The sequence below is a fragment of the Monodelphis domestica genome, chromosome 8 (assembly GCF_027887165.1).
Source record: "Monodelphis domestica isolate mMonDom1 chromosome 8, mMonDom1.pri, whole genome shotgun sequence".
Classification (NCBI taxonomy): domain Eukaryota; kingdom Metazoa; phylum Chordata; class Mammalia; order Didelphimorphia; family Didelphidae; genus Monodelphis; species Monodelphis domestica.
In genome coordinates this window covers 89,767,829-89,795,652 of record NC_077234.1, presented here as the reverse complement: position 1 = coordinate 89,795,652, position 27,824 = coordinate 89,767,829, and the positions used below count along the sequence as shown (strand labels likewise).

The following is a 27,824-nucleotide window of genomic DNA, read 5'->3' as shown; positions in this document are numbered from 1 at the left end:
AATTTTTTATTTAGGTTTGGCTTATTCCTCAGGAATGCTTGGAAATCTTCTATCTCGTTGAATGTTCTTTTTTTCCCCTGAAAGAATATACTCAGTTTTGCTGGACAGGTGAAACTGTTGTAAACCTAGATCTTTCACCTTCCTGAATACCATATTCTATGCCTTCTGATCTTTTAATGTAGAAGCTGCTAGGTCCTGTGTGATTCTGATTGTAGTTCCATGGTATTTCCTTCTTTCTAGCTACTTGCAGTATTTTCTCCTTGACTTGGGGGCTCCTGAATTTAGCTATTACATTCCTCGAAGTTGTCATTTGAGGATTTCTTTCTGGAGGTGATTTGTGAATTCTTTCAATTTCAATTTTATTTTCTTATTTGAGGATGCCTGGGCAGTTTTCTTTGATAATTTCTTGTATTATGATGACCAAACTGTTTTCCTGATCATGGCTTTCAGGTAGTCCAATAATTTTCAGATTGTCTTTCCTGAATCTATTTTCCAACTCAGTTGTTTTTTCCAAAAAGATTTCATGTTTTCCTTTGATTCTGCTTTATTGTTTCTTGATTTCTCATGAAATCATTAGTTTCTAGTTGCTCAATTCTGATTTTTATGGCCTGATTTTCCTCTGTCAACTTTTGATTCTCCTTTTTCAGTTGGTCTATTTCTTCTTGCATTACTTTCATTTCTCTGCCCCACTTTTTCTCTACTTCTCCTAATTGTTTTTTGAAGTCTTTTGAGCTCTTCCAGAATCTGTGTCCAAACCATATTTTTCTTTTGGACTTTGTGTGTGTGTTGCTCTTCTTAGCTTATTTTCTGGGTTTCAATCAGTTTTAGTTCTTCTAAGATGACGTGATGGCCTGAGGGCTGAGAATTAACCCTTGAGATCCTGATAACTCAAAGACTTGCCTTAGGCTTAGTTGTAAGCTTGTGGTCTTAACTTTGATCTTGATCAGGTCAGGAACTACTCAAGTGTAGCCTCCGGCTTAGGTTTAAGTTTTTGGTCTTACTGTGTACTTGTTCTAATTGAACACACTCTTCATTGCCCTGTTCTGGAGCTCTACCCTGAGCTTTAAGCAAAAAGATCTGGGCCCACCTTAGTACTGTCAGCCACTCTAAACTGTGATCTATGTCCTCACCCCAAGCACAGATTGATATGCCTGATTTCACTCTGGGTGCACACAGATCAGCCCATTTCAGCATAGATTGCCTTGGGCTGGGATTCTGGATTTCTCCACAGGTTTGAAATTTCAAGGTGTGTGGGTTGGCTTGGACCACTATTTGCCCACGCAGGATCTTGGGGTCTGAATGTTGGCTTGGACTTAGGTTCCAAACCTGGGTCAGTAGATGTGGGTTGGGAGTGTGTGGCTTGCTCTTCACTCCTTGCTACAGCCTTTTGCTGACTGCTTCCCTCTCACCCCAGTGCCCCAGATTTTCTCTGCCTACTTTTTGGATTTTTCTTTTTTTGAAAATTGTTTTACTATCTCTCCTTGTTGGTTCTTTCACTCCTGTATTTATTTTGTGGCAATATTTTAATATGGGTTGGAGACAATTCTCATGGTGACTTGGAACTTCTCTGTTCTACTCCACCATCTTGACTCGACCCCTGGAAGTCCTGGGAGATATAAATAAGAAAAAGAATAAGTCTTTACTTTCATCTAGTTTACAATATAATGAAGGAAGGCAATACACAAACGGAAGTTGAAAAGCAAGGGAAGGAGAGAGAAGGCCCTTGGCTTAGGACCATAATGATGGTAGAGTTGAATCAAAGTACAACTGGTGAGAAATGTTTGGGCCCTGATCCCTCTTTACATGGAGAATTTGAGAGTAGTTTTTTATGCTGTGCTTCAGACTTCTAATTATAGAGTCAAAGTACAGTGAGGATGATGATGAGGCATGAGGACCAAAGTGGATCCAGTTTCTAGGATGATGTTTCCTAGTTATGATATTTTCCTTGGAAGATGATGATAGTAGAACTGAATACAAGAAATTCAGCTCTTTGGAAAAACATCTGAAAATCATGATCAGAAAATGTCTGAATACCTTATTTCAAGAAATTATAAATGAAAACTGCCAGAACTCTTAGAACCAGAAGGCAAAGTGAAAATGGGATTCTACCAGTTGTGTCCTGAAAGAAACTCCAAAATAAAAACTCCAGGAAGCAAAATAGCCAAAATTCAGGACTTCTGGGTCAAAGAAAAAATACTAAAAGCAGCCAAAAGGAAAGTGTTCACTGTGAAGGAGCTATAGGAAGGATCACAAGATTTGGCAGCTGCTATATTAAAGAAGAGGAGAGCTTGTCACGCAGTTTTCCAAAAAAGAAAATTTAAGGGCTTACTGCCAAAGATAATTTGTTGGCAAACAGAAAAAAAAATGGTTCTTAAATGTTATAGAGGATTTCTGGACATTTCTAATGGGAGGGATAGGATATTATACTTACTCCTTTCTCTCCTCCTAACTGAACTACTGATACCTAGTAAAACAGTCTTACAGAAACCATAGTGACATAGTGTCCTTGGCTACTAGTCTGGACTTCACCTTCTCCTCTTATTTTCCTCTGCCCACTGGTTAAGACAGGAAATTTGAAATTATCCTTGCTCCTTGTTGCTACTTCCAGATCCTGTAATAGTGAGGGGGACTTAGAAAAAGGAAGGAACCACTGAGCCTCTCTTCCTTTGAGATTAATATTATTCATATCTACTATTCAGTTGAAACCTTGATGATCTTACCTCCCCCCACCCCCTGAAAAGATAGCCTTCCTTTTTTCAATAAGTTCAATACCTCACTTACAATTTTTCTCTCCTCTGTAACTTTTGTCCTTTGACTAGAGGCCTTCAACATATTTATTTTCTCTAAAATACCGCAACCACTCAATTGCTCAGCCTATTTACTTCCAATGAGCTACTCCTCTACTCAACCTCAGCGACATGTGAAGATGATCATACTCTTGGTCTTGCTGGCACCTACAAATGTACCACCTTTATGTTCAAGAATTCTGAAATCTAGGGGGCAGCTGGGTGGCTCAGTGTATTGAGAGCCAGGCCTAGAGACAGGAGGTCTTGGGTTCAAATCTGGCCTCAGACACTTCCTAGCTGTGTGACCCTGGGCAAGTCACTTGACCCCCATTGCCTAGCCCATACCACTCTTCTGCCTTGGAACCAATACATAGTATTGATTCCAAGCCTGAAGGTAAGGGTTTAAAAACAAAAAGAATTCTGAAAACTCCTTAACTAATCATAATCAATTGGCTTTTCATCTCTCCCTCTGCCTTTTAAATAACACCACTCTTTACTACCTACTTACTTGTCTTTACCATGACCTCCAATCCCTTGACCAAGCCTCAGTTCTCTTTCAGACTACCTCCTAGGTAGTAGACACTTTTACCTTCCCCTCTTTTTGACTCCTTGGTAAACCAATTCAACTTTACATGCCATGGACAAGGTCTAGCCTCACTTGAGATTCCAGGGATTCCTGACAGGTGGCAAACAGTCAGTCAAGAAAATAATAAATGGAAGATAGTTTTATCAATTGGCCATGAGCATGCTTTGCACCTGATAGCTGCTCCACCATCCCCAGGCCTGATGTTTATTTTTATACCCATTTTGGGGGGCATTCAGATACATTACCTAACACATGTCTAAATAGAGATAATTGGAAAAGTGATACATTAACTTTTAACAAATCACTTGATTAACATTCTATATTCTTGTATTGTGATTACAGATTCTTGAAAGAATAAAGGTTTTACACAAGAAAAATGATTCTGTCACAGGTGGCTTAATTTTCTCATTATCCTGTGAGGAGCTTGAGCTTACAGTCAAAGAAATTTACTTATTACTTTAAATGAAAAGAAATAATCAGAAATTCTTAAAGACAATTCAACAATCATAACATTGAGGTTGAGAGGCACTGAGAACATACTTCAAATTTAATATTAGACTGATCATTTTTCAGGATTTATTAGGGAGTTTCTCAAGGGGAAGAATCAAGTCATTTAGGCACCTGCACTTTTTATATGGGCCTTTATGATTGATTTGTATGCTGGCTTAATGAGAATAAGTTTCTGTGAGTGGGAAAGTTCTGGGCTTGGCTTGTAGCTACGGTTTTACTGGGAATTATGTACCTAAGTAAAAGTTAACCCATGGTAGTCTTTTGGGGTTGATTTTGAGGGTCTGATCTTTTGTTGATGTTTTGGAGAAGTAGAGTGCAGGTATTTTGTTCTTTTATTATTCTTTCTGAGGTTAGGGGGGAATAGCAATCATGTCAATTCCATAGGTAAGGGATGTAATTGAGAGAGGTTATGCAAAGGGGACTGAGTGGGCAATCACATCTTGCCAAGGGGCCACTCTGTGTCCTCTTTAGCTGCCACAAGTGACCTTGTCAAGACCCAGTGGCCTGATGGCTCCCAACATTTACACTGTCCTTTTCTCTTGAATCACTCCAATAGCATGTCACCTATTATGTCAAGCCAAGTCTCAGCTTTGGATTACTCCCACCATTTTTCACTTTCACTCCTATACATGTACTACTGAATGAAAGCAGAAAACAATCATTCAACCATTCTAACTGGTTCCATTACAATTTTATGTTACATGACCTCAACTAGGCCTTTCCTGCCAATCCTTCTAAATCTACATTATCAATTCACTCTCTCACTCACCAAAGCACTCTTCCACTTTTCATTCATCCTCAAACATCCCATGTCTCCCCCTCTCCCAACCTCTCAGTTGCCTCATATTTTGCCTCATATTTTATAGAAAAAATTGAGGCCATTTTCAGTGAGCTCCTTCTTCTCCCATATTCCTCATCTCTCACTCAGTTGCCTTCTGTCATTCTCTCTTCCTTCACCCCATCTCATATGATAAACTAATCCATTTCTCTCCTTGTTCAAGTCATTCTATTCATTTCATCTCCTCCAGAAGGTATCCACTTGTGTTTTCAGCCTTTCTACTGATTCCTTTCCTATGACATGTCTGTAAACATTTCCATGTTACCCCTACTTTGAAAAAAAATATCACTTGAGTCATTTATTCCCACTAATAATTGCCTTGTATCTCTTCTTACCTTTGTAGCTAAATTCCTTAAAAAGGTCATTTTATTAGCCTTTTACAACCTAGCTTGTAGCCTTCCATCAAAAATTCTCTCTCCAAAGTTACTGAATATCTCTTAGTAGTCAGGTCCATTGGCCTTTTTTCAATCCTAATTTTCCTTAATCTCTTTGTAGCATTTGACATTGATGATCACTCTCTCCTTAATACTCTCTTCTCTCAAGGTTTTTGGGATAACATTCTCTCTTTCTTTTCCTCCTATCTGTCAGACTCCTTTGTTGGATTCTTTTCCAGGTCATACTCTCTGATTCCATATGGCCTTCAGAGTTCTGTTGTTGATCCTATTCTCTTCTCACTCTATACTACTTCCTTTAATTTCATCATCTTCTATACATTTAATTTGTCTCTATCCTGGTGATTCTTAAATCCACCTTTCCTGCCCCAAACTCTTTGCTGACATTCAGTCTTACATCTCCGAATACTTTTTAGACTGGAGATCAGTACACATCTTAAATTCAACATGTCCCAAATTAAACTCAACAACATTCTTTAGGTTCACAACCTAGGAGTTATCTTGGGCCTTTCACTGTCTCTCACTCATATCCAATTTGTTGGCTAGGTCTGTTGATTTATGCATTATTTCTCCAAAACTACCCTTTCTCTCCTCTAACCCAATATAGACCTCACCTCATGCTTGCATTTTTGCAGTAGCTGGTGGTTGGATCAACCTGCCTCAAGTCCCTCACTCCACTCTATCCTCCAGTCACTGAAATGATTTTTTCTAAAGAGTTTCAATCATGTCACTCTTATTCTCATTTAATTCCAGTGGTTCTATTGTCTCCAGGACCAAATACAAAATGCATTTGTAAGGATAATTTTAGGATTGTGACCTAATCTAAATTAATTTTGGTCGCCAGGGAATATCCCAAATAAAAATACCCGTCAGTAAATTTATGGTGGTTTAATTAATATAGAGGAAAGGAATTAAGGAGAAGGGAGAGAGAAAGGGTGTAGGATTTCTCCCACCTGGCCTGTGTCAGGGGAAGTTCAAAGTCCTCCGCCACGAGGTCTCTAAAGATTAGTGGCTTTCTAAGAGGGTAGTGTTTGGAAGGTAAAGGAGAAAGAATCAGCCTAAACTCCAATAGAGCTCAGTAAGATGCCTCACTTGAACTAGGCTAATCAGCTTCTCCCAGTATAGTATCAAGGAAAACTCATCACCAAACTGGACAATAGCTGCCACCATGCCAAGAGGCCGGAACACTTAGCACACTTAGCCAACTGCCGCCAGCCACCTTTCCACCGCAAAAAAGAGGCTGGAGAGAGGAAGTGACACAAAAATATATAGAGGGTCTTACATCACTTTCCTGCATCTCACCTGTACCAATGGTAGCTTAAGCTTGACTTAGGTAAGCCCAGGGGTCTGTCAGCTGTTTCTGATTTGTTATTTGCTAGCACATGTCTATCATAGGTCATCCTATGATATTCCTAGATATTAATCCTTAAGTATGGATGTAGACATTCCTGATTTTGTTAGACTAAGTAGGGTGGAGTAATCTAAATTTCACACATTCAGAGTTCTTCATAACTGAGCCCCCTATGCCCCTCTAAACCTTTGCAGTGTTCTTATATCTGTTCCCGAAAACTTACTTTGTTCCAGTGACACTAGCCTCTTGGTTCTTCTGCCCTGGGTCCTTCTCTGATTACTAACCTCCAAGGTTTCTGTTATGTCTCAACTAACATGCTATCTTTTATTAGAAGCCTTTCCCAGACCCTCTTTATTTCATTGCTTTCTCTTTGTTAATTATTTCCTGTTTATCCCTTATCTAACTTGCTTTGCATATCTTCATTTGCATGTTGTCTCTTCCATTAGATTGTAAGTTCCTTGAGGGCAGGTACTTTTTCTTCTTTGTGAATCCCTACCACTTAGCCCCCTGTTCAGCACTTAGTAAACTCTAAGTAAGTGTTATTGATTAATTGACTATTTCTCACTGCACAATGAGCTTACCTTCTTTTGTGGTCATACATCTCTTAGTGTCTTTTATTTAATTTCTGTGCAGGTTTTCATTGGTAATATGCTACAGTTTCTACTTGCTAATGTAATGTAAATTGATAGAGACACACATTCAGAGACTCTCTCAGCTTAACATCTTTGCCTCTCTCTCTCTGAGGGAAAGACCTTGAAGGAGCTTAGTGTTTTCCTTTCCCAACTTGGGAAACACTATTGACTATCTATTGCAGTTTTTATAGATTAATAAAACACTGAGAAGACCAAAGAAAAACCTGTTCTTTGGTTTGGACTCTTGAGTCTGTTAAGTATCAGAGAACTTGATTCTTGTTGAGGTATCTTTCAAGGACTCTTGTGTGATTTTGATATTTACAGGAGAGACAACTTGTTACAAAGGAACTTTTGAAATGGTATTCTGTTCTATTGAATCAAATGACTTTTAAAAGCAAAAAATAGCAAGCAGGGGCAGATTTTGTATTCTTTGTACTTTATAGTCACTTCAGCTGTCTGGTTATAGAGCTATGATTTCCAAATGATGTTTTTTAAAAATCTGCCCATTCCCTTACACTCACACATTGTCACACACATGGAGGAGTATATATGAAAGTATCTTCCTTCAGAAATATTCAATTTATGTATATATTATTGATGTAAAGATGTTGTGGAGATAGAAAAATAGGTATATGAGTTGTTCATTATTTATAGTCTCGATCGTCTTTTTTGGTAGTAATGTTGTAATCTTTCCTTTCTTCCCTCACTTAAATATATCTTCAGAATATAAATTATTTGTATGTATACTTAGGTCTACTATAGTGGTTTTCTTTAATATTATTTCTCCCTCCACTTGCCAAATAATGGTGATTGTAAATACGAATGTGAATTATCTTTTATGGTTGATGGGGCTGAAAATGTGTGTTATAGATATCTTTATAGATTTTTTCTACTTTTTATTATATTTGTTATTCCATTTTCTTTCTTAAATAGTCTAGGAGTAATCTCACCTAAAATTTTTTTTTCTTAAAACACATTTTCCTCTCTATTATCTATTGCTATTTTATGTGATGATACTACTTAGAGCTTTCCACAATCCTTCTCTATAAAATTTTACACATGAATTTTGTAATGATGCTACCCTTAGCTGCCATATCTTTTTAGCAAGTATTTTCTAGCTAAGATTGTTTGAAGCTATTTTGGTCTTAATTTTGTGATTGATTTATATTGTTTTAACTTGATTAGAGATTAGTGATAGTATAGTCAGTTTTAATATTTTATTCTTCCTTAGCCCCTAGCCTCCATTTCCCAGAGGTAATAGCTCATAAATAGATGAAGTTGGAGGTGCTTAAATTACATGGCACATCTCATATTTATCCAGACTTCTAATTTGGTGGTCTAATTATATATTGTAAACTGAGGCACAAACTCTGTGGAACTCTCTTTTCCCTCAAAGAGAAGCAGGCACTCTGGAGTGTTGAGATCCCTGGAGACCTTCATCCCATTTTCCTAGAATCAAGAGATATAATGCTTTAATGTAAAAATATTCTTTATTAAGCAAGAACATATGCACAAGGAAGCCAATTGATATAATAGTAAGCACTCAAAAGTACAGCAGCTACTTTTGTAATACTTAGTGAAAGGAGGTGGGATCTGGAGTAGTATGGGTAGACAGATTCCAGGACCAGGGTGATGGATTCTCAGGAGCAAAGGGAAACAAAGATATCTCTGATATATATTTTTAGTGTAAGACAGCAAAATAAGAGTATGCAGTGACTCAGTTTTAAGGTTTCAGCAATACAATGACCCACTGAATCTCAGGGCCAGATGTTTCATAGTTGAGGCCAAGGGATAAACTCAATCTGAAATAAAGAATGTGGGACCAGAAATGGCTTACACAAAATCCCAAGGACTATGGGCTAGTTAATTGCAGAAAGACTGTGAGAACAGGTATGGAATGAGGCAGTGGCAAGTGGACTTCAGCCAGCCTGTAATTTTCAAAGACAGTCAGTTTCTTCTGGTTCCTCTGGGTTACAAAGACAAGCAGTTTCTCCAAATCACTTTGAGTCCCAGGTAAATAGGTTCAATCTTACACATTTTCATCATTCACATAGGTAGCTCTAATACATCAAGATATTTATCAAGACAATTTATACAATATAGACAATCAATTGGGAGTTGACACCTTCCTTGGTAGCCAATATCCAATCTGTTAAGGAAGGAAGGAAACAAACATTTATTAAGCACTTGCAATGTACTAGGCACTATACTAAGCACTTTACAAACACACACATGCATGCATGCATGCATGTATGTATTTAAAACCTTACTCCCTTTCTTTGTATTAGAATCACCTGATTTATTATAGGCACAAGGGTTAGGCAAACAGAGTTAAGTAGACTTGCCCAGGGTCATGCAGCTAGAAAGTATCTTAAGCCAGATTTGAACATAGACTCTGGGCCTGACTTTCCATGTCCCATCTTGTTGCCCTTAAAAATATAATTTTTTATGTAGTGAAAAGGCATTCATCTTCCAACTCTTTAATGAAATTATTCTTGATATATAGGTATGAATCATTGAGTATCAAACTGAAAACTAGTATAATGTTAAAAGTAGATGATTTTTAATCTGCCATTTATTAAATTATATAAATGTGTATATAATACCTTTCCTCCAATTGCAGACATGTCTTGTATAATGGTACCCCAGTCAACATAATTTTGTAGTGATGTCAGTAATAAAGCATAGCTAAACCCTGTAATATTATGAAATTTCACTATACTGTTCAGCTGATAACTCAATATACACATTTTAACATCATTCATATGTACCTAATTGGCTCTGTCACACTATTTTGACTAATGATTTTTAATAGATCCAATTAATGACACCAAGCAGAGTTTCATACATTGGGTCTGCCTTCACAGCCATTGACTGGGAAGCAAAACTTATTTATTTTATTTTTTAAATTTAATTTTATTGATTAAGAAAAATTTTCCGTGGTTACATGATTCATGTTCTTTCCATCCCTTCTTCCCTCCCCCCTCCAATAGCCAATGTGCAATTCCAATTTAGATGTATCATTGATCAAGACCTAGTTCCATATTATTGATATTTGCATCAGGGTGTTCGTTTAGATTCTGCGTTCCCAATCATATCCCCATCGTCCCATGTGGTCAAGTAGTTGTTTTTCTTCTGTGTTTCTGGGAAACAAAACTTATGGAGAAGGGGCTAGCCATCTTCACAAACTGTCAACCAACTACAGAGAGCAAGCAACCAGCCTCACTAAAGCATCAGGAGTGAGAGACAGGAAGTAACATGTAGCAGGCAAATCAGACCACTATTGCCTTGACCACCATTTTCTCTCAGACCATAATGGGGACAGTCTAAACCGTGAACCCAAGAACCATGTGAATAGATTTGCTTTCAGCTAAGTGCCTTCAGTTTCCATGCCCTGGTGTGACTTCTGGGGAGATAGAGCCTGGCAACTGTTCCTGCAGCCATAACTACTGAAGATCCAAAAAAGAGAATTTTTTTCCATCAAAGTCTTTGACCCTGTTAAGTGGTTCAGTATTAGAAATTCATATGATTTTATTACTGGAAATGACATTAAAGAACAGGCATCTTCATCTGCTTTGCTTCTGTCCCCTAAAGATCATGGGAAATTTCCATCTGATTTGTACCTGAAACGTTCAATTTATGTTCTTCCCCATTAGGATGTGGACTTCTTGAAAATAGGCATTGTTCTACTTTTCTATTTGTATCCTCAGCAGTTAGCCCATTATTTTGCACATAACAAGTTTTCAAGAATTGCTTCATTCAGTTTTTTCTATTTCTACCAATGTGAGATTATTTTGAATAGACTGTAGCAAGGTTTAGTTCTTTAGTTGTTTAAAGACAATATGACTAGAATTTCATAATCATTATTCCTTTAGAAAGGCTTGCTCACTTTTTCCATTAGTATATTACATTTAGCATGAAGGTTTGTTAAAATGCTTTCTGTTGCCAGAGGGAACAGTCAGATTTGAAATAACTTCATAGAGGGTGTAGAATGAAAGATTTCAACAGATGGGAATAAGACAGATTCATGGAGGTTCACTTGTGAAATAGGAGAACACTGGGTAAGGTGGGGCCAACAGTTATATAGTTTGGCTAGAATGTAGACTAGATGAAAGTAAATAGTTTAAAATAAGACTAGAAATATAGGTTGGAGCTATAAATGGTAGTGGGCCATAAATGCTGAGGTTTAAGAATTTGTATTTTATGGTCAACTGGAAGGTATGTACTGAAGGCTTTTTTAAATAAGATTTATATTATCATACCTCCTGTGAATTAGGAAAATTAACTTCTCAGCCATATGCTAGATCCATGTTGGTGAACCTATGGCATGCATGCTGGAGCATGCTAGAGGGGACTGCTCCCCCTTCTCTTCTTCACACATGTGCCTGAGGACATTTCTCCCATGACTCTCCTTTCTGTCAGCAGCACAATGGGAGGGCTTCCTCTCTCTCCGATCTGGGGTAAGCCGGGGGGTGGGAGTGGGAGGGCTCACATGGGTGTGAGGATTGTAGTTTGGGCACTCGATCTCTAAGGGTTCTAAAAGGTTTACTTTTACTGCTAGAAGGATATAAAGGTCATCAATCACTAGGAGGGAGGGAGTGTTTGCAGTATCACATGAAGTTGGGGATTCCTTGACTTATGGAAAAAATGTCTTACTCCATAGATCATGGACAAATGTCCCTTTGCTCCTATATCATTCCATTTAATAAATGACACATAACATTTTTAAGGTTGCAAAGTGCTTTCCTTCTGTTATCTCTTTTGATCCTCAAAACAACCCTGGGAGCACAGCAGGTGAAATTGAGCATTTTATATATGTGGAAGTCCTCCTAAATTGTTCTTCTGGTTCTTCCTATATACAAAGTGGAGGAAAACTCATTTGAATATCAATCTGCTTGACCTTTATTGGTATATATATATATATAATATCTCTCTCCTACCCCATTTGTAATCCATCCAATGGTTCTGGTCCTTTGCATGTATCCCCTTTGTGGCTGGGCCTCACTTATCATCATTGGAAAGGAGAAAAGATATGGGTCCAGGTTTCACCTGCTTGCAGTCATGGATATGGTGGTGAAGAAGGGGAAATGCAGATAAATGAAAAGAATGTCAAACTTCCTTCTCCCATAACCACTATTTTGACATTTAATTCAATAGGATCTAGTTAGCAAGGCTAATTAATAATAATAAATAGTTGTTTCCTCTCTTCCTTTTGACAGCCAGACTTCTAGAAAAAGTCACACTGGTTAATTTCAAATAGAAATTGGGACCCCTAAACCACATAATAACTTAGAAAATCACATATCAGACTCCTACCTATTGTATTTTTATTTATTTTGTTAGGTATTTCCCAATTATATTTCAATAAGATTTGACTCCTTCCTTCCTCCGAGTAAGTTTGATGCCTATGATCCATGTTCTTTGCTGAATTACTTTTTCCTAAGTCACTTCTCAACCCTTTTTGTAGCCTGCTTTCTGACATCACCATTTGATGAAAGATGTTTTCTTCAAAATTACCAATGATCTCTTTATTCAAATAGACTTTTCATCCTTTTTGACTTAATTTAGCTTTTGACACTGTTGATGACCCCCTTCCTCTTGGGATATTCTCTCCTCTTTGGATTTTCATACTTTCTCCTGGTTTCCTTCTATTCATCTTCCCTTTTCAGTTTCTTTTACTGAATATATGTATCTACCTCTCAAACCATGTATCTACTAACATTCTACTATTATCCCTCTTTTCTCTCTCTATACCTTCTTTTGGAGATCTCATCAGTTACTATGAATTCAATATTTATTTAGATTATTTCCATATTTCTATACCCAGCCCTAATTTTATTCTTGTATTGAGGTCCTATATCATTAAGTGCCTGCTGGATATTTCTAAGTGGCACTTTGAATCAACATCTCCCCATAATAGAACTTGTTATTCTTGGTCCCCAAACTATATTTCCTCCAAATTTGCCCATTTCTCTGGTGCTGTACACCTCTATTCCTCCATTTACACAAGCTTTCAACTTTGGAATCATCTTTGATTTTTTCATCTTTCATGCCTCCATTCAACCCCTGTCTTGGCCAATTAGTCACCAGGTCTTTTTGATTATACTTGCAAAAAATCTCATTTATCTGCTCCTTTCTCTCTGTTCACCCAGCTATCCATCTCCCTTATTCAGGCCCTCATCACCCATTTTCTGGAATTTTACAGTACCTCCAGGTTGTCAGCTGTGATAAAAAGGAGGTTCAAGTATTCCTCCTCTGATGCTTCCTGATTAACTCTGTGATCTTGGGCAAGTAATTTAATTTCCATGGACTTCAGAATACTCACTTGTGAAACAGGTGGAGTTGAATGAGATGACCTCTGAGATCCCTTCTTATACACTGATATGTGTGATCTTCCTCCAGTCTATTCTCTACACAGAATTACCATGTTGATCTTCCTGAATTACAGGTATGACCACATCACTCCTCTGCTTAGGAAGCTGCAATGGATCCCAGAGGCCAACTACAACAAAATACAAACTAGTTAGACTTTTAAAGTCCATCACAGTTTGGCTATAGCTTACTTTTCAGACTCATTGTGTACCCTTGCCTTCATGCATTTTGTGTTCCAAACAAATTGAATTTCTTGCTCTTTCTTCTATACCATATACCATTTTTGGCTCTGTCTTTGTTCAAGTAACCTGTCCTGATCATCCTTTCTCAAATTCCCTTCCCCACAAAATTATTTTCTATATGTTTATAAGTGATTTTCTATATACATATTGTTTTGCCCAAACAATACTTGAAGGTAGAGACTATTTTGCTTTTGTTTTTGTATCCCCAAAGTCTAGCATTTCAAGAACTTAAGATATGCTTTTTGGATTGGCTTGGAAATTATAAGTTCATAGGATCATAGATTAGAGCAGAGATGGGATCTTAGGGGCTTTCTATGCTGAACCCTTCACTTTAGAGATGAAATAAATGTGTTATGGGCTGCGGAGGTGGTGCAATGGTTAGAGTGCCAGACCTAAAGACTCATCCTTCTGAGTTGCAGTGTGGCCTCAGACATTAGCAGCATGACTCTGAGCAAGTCACTTAACTCTACTTGTCTCAGTTTCTCATCTGTAAAATGATCTGGAGAAGGATATGGCAAACCACTCCAGTATCTTTGTTAGGAAAACCCCAAATAGGGTCACTAAGGTTTGTACACAACCAAAATGATTGAACAATAACAATATATAGTAGTCCCAGAGAGGTTTTGATTTGCCCACAGTTACACAGTTGGGAATAATCAAGATTTTAGTGTAGGTCATTATTCAGTTTCCTTCCATCATACACAGTCTCTGATCTGCAGGAGTTCATTTTTCCCAGCCACTGTTCTTTTTTCCCAGTCACTGTTCTTCTCTAGTCAAGGGTATCTTTCTGGTCCCTTGCCCCAAGTGAAAAAAAATCCTATTTATATAATTTCTTTTAATGTAGATAGGTAATTGCCATTTTACAGATGGGAAACTGAGGCTTTGAAAGTTCTGTGACTTGTTCATTATCCTACATACACAAAAGGTTAGAGATCTTTTCTGATTCCAATCCATTCTCTTTACACTGTGTCATGTGGCTTCTTTGTTTCAGTTGTTTTAGACAGATCTTTGGGTTTAAAATTTGAGGGCCTTGCTTCTTGTTTCCTTATTGCTGTGAGTTTGTGATGTCTAATCATTTGTGTATTTGTCTATCTTGATCTTCTTACTTTATTAGTATTAAAATGATTTATTCAGATAATACAATGTGGTGTGCAATTGAAATTTTAAGAAAGAGAAAAGGGTATTGATGTGCAAATAGCACATAGTTATGGAAGTCAAAGTCCTAGTTTAAGAATCTCATTTTTTTTCTCTATTATACACCCTTCTTTTCACTGTATAACTATATCAGATAATTTTAGAGAAACAGGAGCCATGGTAATTTCTTATGATCAATGCCCTGGGGTGTTTCCAGTCATTTTTGTAAGGTTAGCAAACTTAAGTTATATAAGAACAATCTATGTATGTTTTATTTTGAAATGATCATGTACTTTGTATGTCCAAAGTATAAAAAGTATTTCAGATATTTAATTTTATTAAATATGTAATCATGTTAGCCATTACATTTAAAAAATTCTTTTAAAAATCATTATTTACTGTATTTAGTCTATAGATAATAGATTTATTTAGGGAAAATGATCCCAGTCCATGATGTTACCATTTTCCAAAAGGCAATTTTTGAAATGTTGATACAGCATAGAAAATGAATTGTGAAGTCAGTGATATTTGTTAAACTTTTTATTAATTCATTAATTAAGTAATACAGTGAAAGTATATTGAATCTCATTAATGAATAAAATTATGAGCAGGAGTACTCTTTCAGTGTTAAATTGCAACACGGTAGAATGGATATTTAGCTGAGATTTTAAAGTAAATTGAAGCAGATGAAGCTTCATACCTACAAAATTGGTAAAGTTGATAAAAATAGTAGTCAGAGTTGGATGGAGGTGTGGGAAGACAAATCCTTGCCACACACTATTGGGGCTATCATTCAACTGTTTGGGAAAGTGATTTGGAATTATGTGATAAGAGAAAAAATAATCTTTTTGGCATTCCTACTATTTAGAATGCCTCCATGAGATTAGTTAGAGGATGACTATTAGTGCCTTATGGTGATTTACATGAACACACATGAAATTGACAAGGAACTTCTAAAGCATTGACAACTATTATAAAGTCTTGGCCAAAATGCAAATCTCCAAATCACATTGTTTTCATTGTTGCTGACTATGGGGAGATTTGGGAAGTGAAAATATATTTGAGAGTGGGATTTCAGTTTTGGGTCATAGTTAAAAATATCCTGGTAAAAATTGCTGCCTCCTGGCCACGGCTGGTTTGCATCTAATAAGAACTGTGAAGAATGTATTTACTTGATAGTTTGCAAATCTCATCAAATAGACTTTAAACTGGGAACAGAAAAATGGGGGACAGGAGGAGTAAATCCTCCAAGTTGTATTACACAGAGAATATTTATCACATAGGACAAGCTCCCAAAGTAAAAATCCAAGGAAAGAGGGTGTAGTTCTGCTTGGGGCCTTTGACACCTTTATACCAATGTAAAGGAATGGAAATGTAAAATGTAAAAAATGTAAAAAGTAGTGTGCTACAAACATGAAAGATGAACTAGAGATCCTAAAACAACAAGGCAAACAAAAGCATTATCTATGAGGATTATCTTCTCACATGATGAGTCGCAGTTGTATAGCTCATCAGTTAAGTTGTCAATTATTCCTGGGGGAAACTGAGAATATGAAGGTAAAGAGACTTGGCTGTAAGTAGTTAATGTGCATGGTATGGTAGAGAATGTGCTAAGGTTGAATCAGGAAAGCCTGACTTCAAATCTTGCCTCTAATCCTGAAACAGTACTTAAGTACCACATACCAAGTACCTAGAATTAAGTACTTGGGCTACTTAAATGCACTCCATTATCAAGAGTTTGGCCCAACTAGCCATACTTCTCCAAGTTAGTGAAGGATGCTTATCATCTCCACTAGAATAAGCATTTGTAAACTCAGTCTGTAGACTGTAAATTGTTAAAATTTGTTTTATGTTTTTATTTTTTGTGATATTATTCCACTCCTCTTCCCCAAGGAATAGGGGAATTCCCAAGCATTTTTTATGGAAGGAATGGAGTTAGATAGTAACTTTGAAATACAAACAAAAAAGTCCAAACAACCCAAAATATAAATTTATTTGAGTAATTAAGAGTTTTATAGCAATACAATGTTATGTTTTAGTAAGGAGAGAACAATTGTCTCTTCAGAACCTTAATGTTCTTATTGAGGGAATTAATAAAAATAGAGTTTGTATCAGTGCATATTGTTTCTGTTCTGAAGATTTTAAGAAGAAAAAAAGGAGGGAAGGGAGAAAAAACTGCTGAAGCAGTAGATATAATTTTCTATTTCTCATAATTTTGGGGTACATGAGAAGAATATGCAGGCATAGAAAAAAGAGTCAGAGGATCAGGCATCATGAATTTCACTATGAAACAGATGGAGGACTGAAAAGAGAAACCATTTTTTTCCTTCTCTCTTTATTTGTTTTATTTTTTTTAAACATTATTTTATTTGGTCATTTCCAAACATTATTCATTGGAGACAAAGATCATTTTCTTTTCCCCCCCCCCCCCCCACCTCTCCCACAGCCAACATGCCATTCCACTGGGTATCACATGTGTCCTTGATTCGAACCCATTTCCATGTTGTTGGTATTTGCATTAGAGAAGAGAAACAATTTATTGAAGAAACATGTCAGACATAATTGGGGAGCAAGGAATAAAGGGGGGCATTTAGGAGGATAATAGTGGTTACATAAGTCACAAGCAAAATAAATTTCTTGATCCTGAAAAGGGATTAAAAGGAGGGGGGGAAGGAATGAACTAAAATCTGAGGGAAACCTTAGAATGTCTCTTACATAATTGGGGACGATGGCTAAACAAATTGTGGTATATGAATGTAATGGATTCTTATTCTGTTCTAAGAAATGACAAAAGATAAAATTTCAGAGAATCACGGGTAGTATGAAGTGAGCAGAATCAGGAGAACAATTCCTAGAAAGAAAAACAACTTTAAAAGACTTAAGAAGTCTGAGCAAAGAAATGAGATAGCTATGTTTCAGTGGATATATGAAGCATGTTACCTTACCTCCCTCTTCATCTAGGTAATAGATAGAAAATGCCCAGATACGTGTTTTGGACATGGCCACTATATGGGTTCATTTTGCTATACCATGCTTATTTATTACAATAATCCCCCCCCCCTTTCACTTGGTGAATTGTAAGGGAAGGATTGAGAGGAATGAGAGCTAGCAGTACTGATGCTTCTCAAAAGAAGGCTGGTTAAATGTTTTTGAAAATGCCCAAAGAGGAGAGGGAAACTTTGCTTGTACTTTATGAAAATAAAGTCTCAGAAGGTTAGTTATTTTATAATCTTGGATCTTTTTGTATATTGAATACGTCTGCGGTTGTATTTCCTGAATTTTGAAATTTCTGCTCATATGTGAAGATTTTTGTTCAGAAGTACTTGGAAATCCTCTATTTCATTAAAGATTCATCCTCCCTCCCCCTTTAAAAGATTGTATTTGTTTTGTTGGATAAGTTACTCTTGTATGTCAGATTTTATTGTTTGTGGAATATATATTACAAGCTCTCTTCTCCTTATTTTAACAACTGATAAATAAGTCTTTTGTGACTGACTTTCTTCTCTCAGTAATTGGAACTTTTTTCTTTTCTGGATGCTTGAAGCCTTTTTTTTGACATATAAACATTTTGGAATTTGGGTATGACATTCTGGAGAGTTTCCACTTTAGATTAGTAGGAGGTAGATGCTTTCAATTTTTACTTTATCATTTAGTTTTAACAGAATTGGGACTTTTTGTTAATTTCAGATTTTGTTCAAATGATTCTTAGTCTTGTGATATGGGGGAATCATTTCTCCTGGAATTGTTTTCCTAAACAATTTTTGAAATGATATATGTTATTCTTAATTTGTCCAATTAAAAAAAAACAATTCTTGTTTTATGCTATTCGTTGTCTTTTTTGGTCAATTATAATTTTCAGAGAGTTTCTTCCTTGGGTAAATTTACCACTGGCTGTTTTAGAATAGTAATTGTCTTTGCCATTTCTTCTTCCCAAGACCTCATTTCCTTTAACATTACAATTTGTATGTCCCATTTAATTTCATCTAGGTAACTCTTTTGAAGTATTTGTGGTCAGGTCAGGATAGTCTTTTCTCTGAGGAGTTACTTTCTTCTTTGAGTTTACCTCTTAGACTTCTTTTAGTTCATAGTATTTTTTCATTTGGTGTTTTCTTTTGTTTATTCATATTTCCAACCTTAGTTTCTGAATTGGAGCTTTATTCTTAGGTCAGACTATGCTCTTCACAGTCTTAGAAAGCATGGACAAGTCTTTCTTGGCCCCAGATGTAATGGCTATAACTAGTTTTCAGGAATTTCTGTGTTTTGTCTTAGTTTTCAGATTCTTCGGTTTTGGTTCCTATTTCTTACTTGGTTCCTTTTCTTTTTACAGTTTCTTAAACTCAGAATTGACTTTGTCCCTTGCTGTGTGACCCCAACAGGCCCCTACCAAATGGTATTGATTGTACTGGTAGCAGAAGTCTCCTGCAAGATCTTTGGTTCTTTGTTTTCCAAGTGCTACCCTGGTTCTTTTTCCTGCTTTGGTTCTTAACTGTGACTTGGATTGGGATGCAAGGTTAGGTTAATATATGAATTGCCTGGATCCTGGTCTGGGCACTGGTCTGGGCTGTCTCTTGTAGCTGCCTGTTGACCTTATTTTCCATCTCTCCTGATTTATCACTACTCAGATATTCCCCAGGATTCTTACAGACCTTTTATATAGCACTGGACTGGACAGAGTGCCTTATAGGGGTTTGTCTCTAGTTTTCTTCACTTTTGTTCCTTTCTGATGCATTTATAGAGTGTTTGTGGGGGATCAAGGTTCCTATAGGTTCCAACAGGTTGCCGACTTCCTTCTTATTCTATTAGTGCAATGAGAAATATGTTTCTTGAGCCATCTTCACCTACTTTGGCTTCCAGTTTATTTTAGCTTCTAGCAGTGAAGCATTTATATGCTTAGATCCCCCAAATATCCTTCATAGCTTTAGACTTTCCTCACCTCAAAACCCTCCTTTGTTTTAAATAGGTACACTTAAGGAAAACAAATCACACGTTGACTTTGTGTGGAAAATTTGTGGCTCGCTCCTTCCTTTCCGTCTATCTCCTCTTTACAAAAAAGTGAGGGTTTCATGATTGATAATCAGCCCTCTCAAATTGTGATTGGTCCATTGCATTGATAAAAATTCTTAAATTGTTCACAGTTGTCTTCCTTTGTAATGTTGTAAACATTAAAAATTGTCCTCCTGACTCTACTCCATTATACATACAAATCCTTCCCAGTTTCTCTGTCATCAAATCCTCCCCAGCTTATTCTGTCAATGCAGCAATATTCCATTACATTTACATATGATAGTTTGTCTTGCCCTTCCCCAACTGACAGTCAACCATTTTGTTTCCAACTCTGCTATGACAAAAAGTGCTGCTGTAAACTTTTTGTGCAGATTAGTTCTTTCCCTTTTTCTTTTATGTCTTCAGGTCTGTCCTAGTAATATGTAGTTTAAGTGATTTGGGAAATAATAATAATTCCAATTCACTTTCTAGATAATGAGATCATTTTACAGTTCCATCAACAGTGCATTAGCATACTGCTCTCCTGCAGTCCCTCTTTGGGCTCTTTTTATCTCTAATAGGATATAGTTGTCTTAAAGAATATATAGGTCTTAAGTGTTAAGTGGGATGGAAAAAGGGGAAGGGTGGTATTCCTAAATAGCATGAGTGAAAGAACAAAGGCAGGAATTAATACAGCATCTGTGGAGAAAAGTCAGGGAATTAGGCATCTTGGAATAAAAATTATATTCTGAGGAGTAATAGGAGAAAAGGTTTGATTCTACAGTACCTTCGTTTTGAGGATGGTTTAATCCACTTATTTATTTGACTAAGAATACAGGGTGAAAAGCACAAAATGCCATATGATAGGCTACACACATCTTTCTTTAACTATGGTAATTATAAGCATTATAATATAAACTCTTAAGTTGATATGTTCATACACACAAAAATCCCATTTATGATAATATAGAAAAATGGTTAATTAAGAGGTAATATGTAGCCTTTGATATGAAACTATCAATAGGTAATAAATTTTAGTTGAAACCTTTATGATAAATGTTTTATGAAAAATGAATTTCGCTTTAATTTAAAATCTTTGTCTAAAATTTCCTTTAATACCCTACTCTGATGCCTCGTGATGATATGGAGGTAATATTTGGTTATTATAGCATGTGGCATTGGAGGGCAAGATATGGCAGGTTTTAGCAGGCTGTAAAGGTTGTAAGTATCTGTTCTTGAAGGACTACCCTAGCCAAGTTCATAGGCTCCACTTCTTTGAAATATTAAAGATTTTTAAAAGTCCACTTGTGATTTTGTTGTTTTTTTTTTCCCTCCTTAAAAGGCCTTGTGTAATATCTTACCAAGTATTTCTGAATAGTGGGGAGAATCTTGTTTTTAGCCTTTAGTTTTATTGTATTATCCTTTATTTTTAATGTAACTTGAGCCCCACCTTCCTCCCCTCCTTTTTTTTTTCCAGCATCTGTTGCTCCTCCTCCTCCATCCATCCTACAGGTAACTCCTCAGTTGCCTTTAATGGGATTTGTGGCCAGAGTCCAAGAAAATAGTAAGTTCATTTCTTTATGCTATTGATCAGACTGTAGGTATAAAAGGTGTATATATATTACTGACCTTTTCTAATTGCTTTCCTTTTTTGGCAAGTCATATAAAAAAGCTTTTTGTCTACCTATCTCAGTTCAGAGGCTATACAGTTTATTCTTTAAAACTGTTATTAAATCCTTAAAACTGTTATTGAAAATTCTATTTTCAAAAAAATTGTTTTTGTTTTTTCTTTCTATGTAATATAAAGGTAATTGTATATGTTTTAGAATTTTGCTGTTTCATTTGTCATCATATTATTATTTTTGGCCATACATTTGAATAATTGAATTAAATAAGGAAGGCATAAGCACTTCTTAAAGTGCCAGTCACTGTGAATACAAATATCCCTACTCCCAGAGAGTTTGAATTTTGCTGGAAGTAAACAAAATATAGACATATTAAATACAAAGTTATGGGAGGGGGGGTTGTGCCATAAAAAACTTGGGAAAATTAGGAAGGATTTCATTAAAGAAGTGCCACTTGAGCTAAATTTTCATGGGATGTAGGGCCCCAAGATGCTGAGATGAAGAGAAAGAGCATCCCAGGCCTGAGGAACAGGCTGCAGTGTTGGGGGCAGGATATTGAACCTCCTGTGTGAAAAACAGTGAGGGGAGTGAGGTAACTAAGTGGATAGAGAGCCAGATCTGGAGATGGGAGGTCTTGGGTTGAAATCTGGCCTCAGATACTTATTAGCTCTATGACCCTGGGCAAGTCACTTAACTCCCATTGCTTAGCCCTTACCACTCTTCTGCCTTGGAACCATTATTATTGATTCTAAGACAGAAGGCAAGGTTTGGGGGAGGGGGGAACACCACTACCAAAAATAGCCCCCAGTGAGTTGGGTGGAATTTAGAACTTGTGACATAGAATAATGTATAACCAGCCTGTAATGGTGGTATGGAGCTTTAAATGCTAAAGAGAGAAGTTTTTATTTCATTCTAGAAGCAATAGGAGTCCCTGGAGCTTCTTGAATTGGGGATGGTCAGATCTGTGCTTTAGGAACATTTATTTGTCAACTACAGCTGAAGAATAAATTGGAGCAGGGAGAGACTAAATGCAGGGAGGACAATTAATAAGTTGTTTGAATAGTGCAGGTAAGAGGTAATTTGGGTCTAAACTTGGGCGGTGGTGATGTGAGTAAAGAGAACAAAGATGTGAGAGTATTGTGGGGGCAAAATGAACAAGATTTGTTAATTGATGGGGGAATGAGGTGATGACTTTGAGGTTATAAATCTGGTAGAAGAATTATTAAGTACTCAGGAAAAATGTGAAGTTAGGGAAAGGAATTTTTCTGAGGGGGAAAGATCATAAGTTCCATTTTGGGATTACTGATTTTTAGGTGCCTTTGGAACATCTTGGTGTGGTTGTCTAGCATTCCTGGGAATCAATCAGTTATTCTTGAAAGAAAAATAGTTTTTTTCTTTGTGAGTTTATGGTTGGGATGGAATATATTTAATTGGTGGTCGCCAGGGATTTAATTTCTAAATCCTAAAATGAATTACTAAAATAAAATGTAGTTTATGGTAGTTTACTTAAGGAAGAGAGAGAGAGAGAGAGAGAGAGAGAGAGAGAGAGAGAGAGAGAGAGAGAGAGAGAGAGAGAGAGTGAGTTACCACCGCTAAATTTTTACATCTACCAATCACAGCAGACGCTCCTCTCTAGCACTGCCCACTCTTTCACACATGGGTCACAGACCCCCCACACAATGTATGAAATGGGTGTTTGCACCTTTTTGTGGTTAAAATGGGTAGGTCTACAGATCTACTTTAAATACTGGCTTAACACTTTTGGGGATTAAAATCTAAAAATAGATAGGGGATTACAATTTAATCTTCCCAATAAAGAAAGCGCTAAGTACCTTCATTGTTACAATCAGAAGATAGCCAAATCCAATCTTCTCACCTCCCAGTAGTAGTTTTACAATTTTATAAATATTATGGAGTGAAGAATAAAATGATCAGTATGGGAAGAGTAAAAGCAATGCAACTATACAGGCATAAATTACCATCTCCAGAACTTTTGAAATTAGCAGCAGCTTCATACTTTCACAACTAAGAAATAAAATAAATGAGGAAGTTTACTTAGATGATAATGGTAACTCATGTACTTTCAGTTTGAAATAGGGCAGTTAATGAACTCACATTTTTTATATTTGATTATATTCAAAGAGGTAGTCAGTAAACATTTATTAAATGCCTGCTTTGTGGCAGTCATTATGCTAAGGAGACATTTGAAATTAGTGTCATCTGTCTTGGCTCTTTAAGAAATGTCTAGCTCATCTCAGGAAAATTTAGATCATAGATTAACTTGCAGCCAGCATTTATTTGTTTCCTCCCACATGTCAGGCACTGTGCTAAGTGCCAGAGATACAAAGAAAGGCCAAAGACAGTCCTTGTCCTTAAAGAGCTCACAGTCTAATGGGGAAGGAAGAAGACAGTAGTAAAACAGCTACGTACAAACAGGTATATTACAAGTTAATCTGAGAGGAAGCATGTAGAGTAAGCAACACTAGGAAAGGCTTCTTGTAGAAAGCAGCATTGTCTAAGCATTGAGGGGGAGGTAAGAGGTGACTGGAAGAAGGAGTGCTCCAGCCACAAGAGACAGACAGGGGAAATGCTGAGTCTGGACATGGAGTGTTGTGTTCAAGAAGCAGCAAGAAGGCCAGTTAGTTGATAAACATTTATTAAGTACTTACTGCTTCCCAGGGACTGGATTAAGCCCTGGATAGACCAGAAAAAAAAAAGAAGGAAGGATAGTTCCTGCCCTTAAAAGGGAAGCTGGAAGGCAAGGAAAGGGGGGGGGGGAGGTACAGAGAAGTTATCTGACCAGAGAAGATGGTGGAGAGGAGAGAGAAGTTCTAAGTCCACTGTCACTTGATGGCAGAGTAAGGGGGTGGATGGGATGTAATCGTGCGACATGATTAGAAAGGCTGGATTAGAGCTAGATTGTGGAGGACTTAAAAGCCAAAGGGAGGATTTTACATTATCTGTTGATCTATATATAATATCTATATATTATCTAAATGTTGCATAAGATTGCATTAGTTTTCTTGGTTGTTGTATCATTCATTTGACTTCTCTTGAACCTGTATTTCATTAAAACTCTTGATTTTTTTTAGCTGAATTGGTATATAACCCTAGTATTGTACTTAAGAAGTACAGTTTTTGAACCCACATTAACAGACTTCATGTTTTTCTCTCTTAAATTAATAACTTCATTGGATTTGGCCTAGTGTTTTAGTCTGTGAAGATCTTTTGAATCTGAACTCTTTTGTGTAGTGTATTAGCTATCCCTCTGCATTGTATCATCAACAAATTTGATCAGTATTCCTTGTATTGATAGTAGAAAGGATAAAAACCTTGGGAAAAAGTCACCATATCATCTTAGAATTCATGAAATCCAAGGTGGAGGATGTTGAAAATAGTCAGACATACTTTGGACTTTAAAAATACTTATTTCAGAGAATTTGGAGGAATGATTTATGGTGTGACAGCCAGAGACACTAAGAAGGAAGACAGTTCAAGAAGAGTAAGGTATACTCAAAAATCATTATTTAACCTGATGAAGAAAAGGAACCAGTCATGTGCGTGCGTGTGCGTGTGTGCACACACACACACACACACACACACACACATGCACACACACACTTTTGCAAACACTTGCATGTAGGACACAATCGGTTTCATTCTTCCTTTTTAGTTTTAATTCTACAGTACTGCCTCTTATAAATCATGCTTCAACCAGACTAGAATCACTGTTCTGCCCTCCTACTTCCATTCCACGCCTGAAATGTATTTTACCCCATCTTTAGCTATCATAATCTTCCTACAAGGCCCAGATCAGATGGCATAGTTTCCTACGTAGAGCTGGTGGGAACCTTAGAGACAATCTTGTTCAATCCCCTTATTTTATAGATTAAGAAACTGAAAACAAGAGAAATGGGTCAAATGATCCACCCCAGGTCAAGCAGGCAGAGCTGGGATTTGCTACAATCAAATATGAAATTCTTTCTGGCTTTTAAAGTCCCACCTAACCAGGCCCTTCCCAACTTTTCGAGTCTTCTGATACCTTATATTCATAACCCGCCCTCCCCAAACCTTCCTTCACTCTTCAGTCTAGTGATACTGGCTTCCCTCCTGCTGTTCCTTGAACATGATGAGAGGCACAGGCAGAAACAAGGTAATGAAGGGGAAAAAAACAAAAGAAGGAAAAGAAAGAAATTAAACAATCACAGAAGGGACTTTCATGGCTATATTGGGGAAAACTGGAATGTTGACAGAACAAACAAAATGAGAACTTATTCGGATACATTTTTCTTCCATTTTCTATTTGAAGGATAATTCAGACTGGAAGAGGTAGAACAAATGTGGTGAAGAGTTACTATGGTAACACCTTTAATACATGACTAGTTTTTCCCAGTGCCCTCAGGATGTAATGAGATAAGTGTGTTCAAGTGGTCTCTCTGCCCATATACCTTCCCCACCTCTTTGGGGGATACGGGCACTTCCTGGATTTGGCTCCCTCTGGTGGTGTCTATGGTAGTAGAGACAGGCCACTCTCAGGGCTACATTCAAATTCTCTTCACAACCCGGCACAACTCAGTTGAGGAGAAATATACTTCCCCTGCCCCCATGCAGTGTATTTTCTATACACACAGCTAGTCTTTCCCAACATTGACATGTTTGTATCTTAACCATAACTATTTACTTAAGACAAAAGAAATAATAGGAGTATAGATACTAATGTATTAAAGGAAATCCATAAATGATAAAATGCATCACAATACACAGATAAATTCAGATTACTCTCTCCTACTAATGCACTCAGTGGTTGTGAAGAATCTAAGACCCCGACTTGGACAGTAGGGTGGAAAACCCATGTGCTCATGGGGATCAGGATGATTTGTACTACACAAAATGACCTCCTTACTGTTGAGCTTCACTACTTTTCACTCAGAAATCCTATCCTCTTGTCCACTTTCCTCTCTTCCTTTCTGCTCTCCTTTGCTTTAATGATCTTTTAATTTAAGACTTCATTCTTAAAAGTGTTTTGAAAAACGTTAGCTCTCATTGTGAACAGCAGTTCTCTTTAAATAAATTCAAATGCCAAGCTCATCCAGCTGGGGATATCTCAGCTCCAGAGCCCAGCCTGTCATTCACCAACCCCCCCCCCCCCAGCCCCCCCCCCCACCCCTGCTGGACTCTGCACTGTTCAATCAGAATGGGGCTCACAGCAGCACAATTCAAGATTACTCAGCATTTGCAGCCTTTCCTCTTGCTTTTCCTTCTAAAGCCAGAATTGGCACCAAAGAGCAATAAGTGCTTCACAGAAATTTCACTTCTTCAACTGGAGTTACCAGCTCATGAAATCAGTTCTTTCTTCAGCCAATCTGGAGTTGCCCAGCAAAATCCTTTTCTCATCGGGCCTCTTCTAACTGCTTCCTGCTTTATCTTTAACTCTTATTACTTTCCATTTCCTTTCCTATCACCGTCTTGCTTGATAAATAAGAGCTTATTGTCTTTCAGGGACTTACTCTCAACGTAAAAAGGCACAATTCCCTACATATCTTTGATCAAATAGAGAGTTCTTTAAAAAAAATGATACCTCTTAGTGTCCTAGGAGACTCTTGGTCTCAAAATGTTGATATAATTAGACATTTTCTTAGTTTTACTCTCTTTAGCTATAAAGCATGGAGGTACCAGTATCTTTTTGATACCCTTAAAAAACTGTTTTCACATTCACGTCTCTCTTGCAGTTTCTTTATTTTTTAACAAATCAAAGATTTTACCTCTTTCAGTGTTAAACTGTGCCTATTTGATCAGGGTATCATTTTACCTTGTTGACAAAGAGACCCAGGTCCTCAAATCCATAGATTCTGGATAAAAGTCTAGAATGTAATTTGAAAGCTATTTCATACACACATTTTATCTGTGTATATTAAAACATGGTTCTTTTTCTATTCATTAGACATGAAAATGTTTATCCATAACAGTGACATCCAGTACCCTAAATCTTTTTACAATATAATCTTTTTTTCCTTCCATGGCATTTTTTCCTGTTGTTTCTGTCTTTTAAGTGTTCCTTATGAAAAGACCTTAAAGATAAACTGTCCCTTATACTAGGTTCTTGCTTAGTAAATTAGTTCAGGTCTCCTGACCTAAATGAGTTAAATCCTAGGCTATTTAAAGAATTCATAGATGTGATCTCTAAGGTCATTGATCCTTAAGGAATCATAGAGAAGAGAAAAATATCAGATAATTGAAGACTAACAAATATTATTCCTATCTTTAAAAAGGTGCAAAAAAAATTGCTGCCAGATTTGGTCTGCTGTGCTTGGAGTGAAGAAAGGAAGAATTCCAGAACTAATTATTAAATGGATAGTTGTAAGCTAGCTCTATG

The 27,824-nt window shown here is 36.9% G+C and overlaps 1 protein-coding gene across 19 annotated transcripts in view; it reads left to right on the top strand.

Moving 5' to 3' along the window:
* ABI2 (abl interactor 2) overlaps window positions 1-27,824 on the top strand; it is a 130,463-nt gene that overhangs the window by 85,161 nt on the left and 17,478 nt on the right. For 11 of the 19 annotated variants that reach the window (XM_007501901.3, XM_056808233.1, XM_056808235.1 and 8 more), the window contains one exon: window positions 21,304-21,390. The exons of the other annotated variants lie outside the window; for them this stretch is intronic. In XM_007501901.3, coding sequence (XP_007501963.1) covers window positions 21,304-21,390 — 87 coding nt within the window. The remainder of the gene's footprint in view (window positions 1-21,303; window positions 21,391-27,824) is intronic. 19 annotated transcript variants of the gene reach the window in all.